The 6,000-nt window shown below is 46.9% G+C and overlaps 1 protein-coding gene across 3 annotated transcripts in view; it reads right to left on the bottom strand.

The window, feature by feature from the left end:
• Positions 1-4,953: 4,953 nt before the first annotated feature.
• SH3YL1 (SH3 and SYLF domain containing 1) overlaps positions 4,954-6,000 on the bottom strand; it is a 34,000-nt gene continuing 32,953 nt past the window's right edge. For all 3 annotated transcript variants that reach the window (XM_089327889.1, XM_051831561.3, XM_051831562.3), the window contains one exon: positions 4,954-5,771. In XM_089327889.1, the coding sequence (XP_089184015.1) occupies positions 5,581-5,771 (191 nt within the window). In that variant the 3' untranslated portion in view covers positions 4,954-5,580. The remainder of the gene's footprint in view (positions 5,772-6,000) is intronic.

Here is a 6,000-nt window from a genome sequence, read left to right as displayed (position 1 = left end):
TTTTGAGAAAGTTTGCTTAGAATTTATTTTCAAAATTGTTGAAAAGGCAGCTCTTGGGTCCAGGAAACCCAATGAATTCCTAGCATAACATGAGAAAGGATTATTTTTCGAAAATAATTTAAATCTTATCTCTCCCACATTCATGAAAATTATCACAAAATGGATCATGAACTTAAATTAAAATATGAAATTTAAGATGCAAAACCATAGGAGAAAATTTTGGGTAAAGGTTTCTTAGATGAAGTGGACTTCACTGAAGTGCCAGTGAGGGAATGAGGACATCTTTCTGAGGCAAGTGCAAACCCCGTGTCTGGTAAAGATACCTGGTCCAAAGTATGTAAAGCCTCAAACTCAATACAAGAAACAAACAGACCAGTATATATGGAAAACCAGACCGTTTGCTAAGGAAGACAGATGGCAGACAAGCACTTGAAACCAGCATTGGTGATATGAAAACTGGAATGGAAAATAAAATTAGTATCAACTGAGACGCCACTTTGACCCTGTTAGAGTGAAGAGACTGACAACCCTGCCAGCCTCTGGTGCCAGGCGGCTGGGGGTGAGAAAGTGGGAAACACCTGGCAGCTTTGCACCACTCCTACGCCTTCCATGTCTGGCACTTGCCGTGTGAATGCCTGTAGGAAACACCTGTGCCCTTTGTCTTGTCTGTCTCCGGTGAAGGGTAGAGATTGTGGCAATCAGGTTGTGAACTACTACTTGGTGAAGAAACCAAGTAAACGATCCACAAATTGTGCTCTGCGGACAAACCTCACGGTGATTATGTGGATCAGAAGGAGCAGGCCAGAGAGTTATGCAGACGGTGGCAGGCTGCACCCTCTTAGAAGCTGCACAAGTGCTCTGACAGAGACTGCAGGTCCCCTGGACAAGAGGAGACCAGAGATTGTGGTGGGGAATAGGGTGTTTACCAAAGTCAGGAGCAGCTTTGGGCATGCTTCAGTGTTTTTAGTTTTGCTTTGTTTTATAGTAATGGGTTCTTTCATGCACAGGTCACCAAATTGCATCCTAATTTAAATGCACGGAGTTTCATGTCTTCTACAGCTGGCGTGAGCCAGCTTTTCATGACTGTAAGCAGCGCTCTCGGGCTACAGGTGAAGGAAGGCGGTTTATTCTGACTCATGGTTTAGAAGGTTCACAGTCCAAGATTGGCAGCCCCGTGGTTCATCCATCTGGTGAGACTGGAGGGTACTGATGGTGGGGAGGGCTGCACATTGAGCCAGGAAGCAGAGAGAGAGGCTGGGCCCCACTACAGATTTTTTTTAATGATTTATTTATTTATTTGAAAGGCAGAGTTATAGAGAGGCAGAGGCAGAAAGAGAGGTCTTGCGTCCACTGGTTCACTCCCCAGTTGGCCGCAACAGTTGGAGTTGCATCAATCTTAAGCCTGGAGTTAGGAGCTTCTTCTGGGTCTCCCTCATGGGTGCAGGGGCCCAAACACTTGGGCCATCTTCCACTGCTTTCCCAGGCCATAGCAGAGAGCTGGATCGAAAGTAGAACTGCCGGGACTCGAACTGGCACCCATATGGGATGCTGGCACTGCAGGCAGTGGCTTTACCTGCTATGCCACAGCGTCAGCCCCACTACTAGAGATTTTATAACCAACCCTCTCTGGAGAAACAGTTTCCCAGGGAGCAGCCCTCAGCTTCCCCCCCCCCCGATAGCATCATTGGATCCACGACTGCACCCCCCAGCACCTGCAACCCGTGGCTCGTGGCTCTGGGTTTCAAGTGTCTGCCTGAGCTCTGGAGCCCCTTTGAAAGGATGCAGTGCCGGGTGACGGCTGCAGATGGAGGAAAAAAACGCAGAACTGAAAAATGAGCAAACTGCTGTCGAATACCATCACTATACAACAACACAAACTGCAGTTAATTTTAGGGGGGAGCTTGAGAAATTGAATGGAAGGTAACAATCACGAATGACTTCCTGGGGCCTCCTGTGTGGGGTATTTACTGGGCTGTTTGCAGGTGGAGGCTCCAGAGAAAAGTCTGAGTTTGCTTCTCCTCCTGGGCCCTGCTCTCCCTGGAGTCCTTTACAGAGAAGCTGGAGACAACAAGGTCAAACATCCTCACTGTGCCAGGGGCTGTGGCCTTGACCTTGACCTTGACCCAGAGCACTGTGGGGCAGCCTCATCCAGTGCAGCGCCTGTGTCCTCCTGCAAGTTCAGCTCCGCTTGCTAACTGCATTTGCCAGCAATGGCTACAAAGACGACCAGGGTCGCTCCCGGCCTCACAGTGGGCAGGTGCTTTGTCCACAATGCCTGTGGCAGAAGGAGAGGAGAGGGTGCTGGGTGGAGACTCACCAGGAGGTGCTCACCTCACAGGGCAGAAGAGTTCGGACACAACACAGGGAGACATGGGTAGCCGTCCCTTGTCCTTGCTCTGGGTAGTGGCAGATCCTAGGACAATTTTCCTTGCATCACCACGTGAACTTCACACAGCACCAATAAAAATATTTCCTCCTTTTCTGGGGCTGATCAAATCGACCTGAAGCTCCTGGTGAAAATGAAGAGAAGAGCCAGAAAAACCCTGCAGAGAAAGGAATCCTTAGCCAGACCTCAATTTAAAACATATCTGGAAGTCTCAGCGTCCCGCCAGCCCTGCACAGGGAGACGGCAGAGTCCAGACACTTCCACGGCAAATGGGAACACCTCAGGGAGCGGCAGCCCTTGGCGGTGGGGGCCACCCAGAGCACAAAGCCCTTGGCCGGCTTCAAGCGCCCCTGAGAAGCACTCTCCACACTGCCACCGCTGGGAAGGGTCATCGCTCGCATCGCAGAAGGAAGGCGGTCACCCCTTAACCGAGGACCCAGCAAATGGAGAAGCAGTAGCCCTCTTAGCATTGGCTGCACACGCAGAGCGAATGTGCACCCTCGCTTGCAGCCGCCTCTGGGGTTGCTCCCAGGAGGCCACTCAGCCCACCAGTCTAGTTTTTGGGAGAAAATGTGGACAATTTTGTGAGGGTTCTCATCCAGAATCATGTTGCGGTGGTCCATTTGTTCAAGTTTTCCTCATAAAATTTTTTAAAATGATCTTTTTACTTCCCAGTATTCAACATTTTCAGTGACTTTGAAAAACCCAGAATATATTACATGGCGTGCTTGGTAGATATAAAAGCTATTAACTTCTGTATGAGGGCACTTAAAGTTCATGAAAAGCAAAAGATAAATTTGTGTGATCCTGACACCAGGCATAGTTTTGTGATGACGACGACCTGTTTCTGTGAGCATTCTGAAGACCCATCCGCCAGTCTCCTCCTCACCGGGATGGAGCACCTTTGCACTTGTTTCCTCTCTTGCCGATTGCTTGGCTTCCCAGGATACAGACCCATAATCTGAAATTAGTGTGGTTTTGACTTCTGAATTTATTTTTTCTTTTTGCCTTGTTATTGACTGACTTAAAAAATCTCATCCCAGGTGGGTTTTGCTGTGTTAGACTAGCACCAAGAAAATATTTGGAAGTTGTTCTTTTGCTGTCTTCCAAATAAACTTTTGCTTTATAAAGTGGACCTTTTTATACTTTAGACTTTGTGAGAAGTTCAGTAACATGGTCATTTATTTTGCGTTATGGTCAGGAAATGTTACTGTACTACTTCAGTTTGGATATGTTTCAATTCAATGATTCTTTCTTTTGTGCTAAATTGCCAAGTGCATTTGTTGTCTTCTTGTTTTAGTTTTCAGCTTCAAATTTTCCATCTAGTTCTCAGCAAAAGTTTCAACTCTCAGCTGGTGTTCAAGTCCTTGAACATATAAGCCATAGTTTATTTATAATAGCTCCACTGTAAATGAATAAATTCATTTTCTCACATTTTATAGGTTCAAATTTTTTAAGTTTAAAAGCATACAGGCAAATTCAGGATGATGATACAGTGTCCTTGAGTAGGAGTGAGGAGATAGTTACTCAGGATTTGAAGAGGACATAACTACATTCCCCCCCCCCCTTTTTTTTTTTGGACAGGCAGAGTGGACAGTGAGAGAGAGACAGAGAGAAAGGTCTTCCTTTGCCATTGGTTCACCCTCCAATGGCTGCCGCGGCACTGATCCGAAGGCAGGAGCCAGGTGCTTCTCCTGGTCTCCCATGGGGTGCAGGGCCCAAGCACTTGGGCCATCCTCCACTGCACTCTCAGGCCACAGTAGAGAGCTGGCCTGGAAGAGGGGCAACCAGGACAGAATCCGGCACCCCAACCGGGACTAGAACCCGGTGTGCTGGCGCCACAAGGCAGAGGATTAGCCTATTGAGCCGCGGCGCTGGCCTACGTTTCCCTTCTTGCTGGGTGATGATCATGCAGGACTTCATTCTCCTTTTTCAATCCACTTTCAATCCAGTTGCCTGCTAATGCACCTGGGAAAGCAGCAGAGGACGGCCCAAGTCCTTGGGCTATTGCACCACATGGGAGACCCAGAACAGCTCTGTACGCCTGGCTTTCTCCTGGCACAGCACCAGATATTGCGGCCATTCACGGAGTGAACCAGTGGATGGAAGGTCTGTCTCTCCCTCTCTCTGACTCTTGACTTCCAAATAAGTAAACAGATCTGAAAAGACAGAATTATGCAGTCCAACAGTGGACACGCATGTGCACCTACAATGTGGGGCTGTGATAACTGCACAGCAGGTAAAAAGGCAGAGAGTGAGAGCCTGGTGGCTGAGGGTTTCCTGAGAAGCAAGAGCTAGAGCAAAGGAGAGGCTGCAGGAGTGGACGGGGCTCACCTCGGGGGCGGCAGCAGGGGCAGAGTGGCTGGGTCCAGTGAGTGTGCTGAAGGCAGTGGACACACTGGGGGAACTGGTGTGGGTGAGGGAGAGAACTGCGTCCTGTGGCCAGTTAGTGAGCGGCACCCTGGGGAGGGGCAGGCGCTAGGACAGAGGACACCTGGGCACCTGGCAGCACAGGTGTGTGGGATGCCCGCTACCAAAAACAAAATCAGAGCAACAAAATCAAGATATTAACTTTGCAAGAATTTTAAAATCTTTTTTATTTATTCTGAGACAACTCATTCACATCACAAGTTGATTCTACAGACAGAAATGAGCAAACGGAGCCCCATGAGGAGGAAACATCCACAGACGTCATCTTTTCCTAACACACAGAGGTTGAACTTGTCTGAAATCATGCTCTTACTACCAATGTATACAGCAGTTTTTGAAGGTGAGGTTTTTAAGGATTCATGCTAGCTGAATCTGCAAGGCCAAGTCTTTCTTAATACTCTAATTCAAGCTGATTTCTTTCTCTGTATTCACTTTGTAAACAGAAATAAATTGACACAAGAATTCAAATTAAAATAATCAGTTACCATATCCAATGTTTAGTATTTAACAATTAACACAAAAGAACCATGATCATATAAACTGCAGGATATTAACCATTAAATAGTAAATATGATAAAATTAGTATAAAGTATTTGAAGATAGGTAAAAAGTTAAATCTTAATATATAGAAAAAACTTCTACATATTGGATTAAAAGTATGCAGAAGCATTTTTAAAGCTCATAGCAAATATTGCTTAGGCAGAGAATATGCCATGTCAATGTGGAAAATGACTGTCATTCTCAGAAAAGCAAGTCAGTCAAGCTTAGTTCATGGTGACATAATTGGCTGGAAAAATGCCAGTTTGGCCTCGGAGTTTTCCTTCCCACCAATCGAACTGTGAATCTGTTTTTGATGTGACTGTGATTCTGTCTCCAGCCTGAAAGTTCAAATCCCCTGGCTGCTGTCCTTCAAAGGAGTATAGTGCCGTCACTTCTATTGGCTGAGTCAAGTTGCCTAGAACAAGAAAAAATAAATCATTCAAGTTTTCCAGGGGGACATGGGACGTGTGTGAGCTCAGGCAGAAGAATCAGTTAGCACGTTGAGCTCAGAGCCCTCGGGCTGCCAGCGCCCACGGCATGCAATCTGCATCCTCAGAAGTCTTTCTATTTTGAGAAGAGCAAAGGTTTGGCAGTGATATTTGCCAAGTACACCTAAGTCGAACTACACATTCTTATTTGCCTAT

This window comes from Oryctolagus cuniculus, chromosome 2 (genome assembly GCF_051225735.1).
Source record: "Oryctolagus cuniculus isolate XC-2025 breed Fujian yellow rabbit chromosome 2, ASM5122573v1, whole genome shotgun sequence".
In the NCBI taxonomy this organism is placed as follows: Eukaryota; Metazoa; Chordata; class Mammalia; order Lagomorpha; family Leporidae; genus Oryctolagus; species Oryctolagus cuniculus.
The sequence above is the reverse complement of the archived record's forward strand: the minus strand, read 5'-3'. Positions and strand labels throughout refer to the sequence as shown.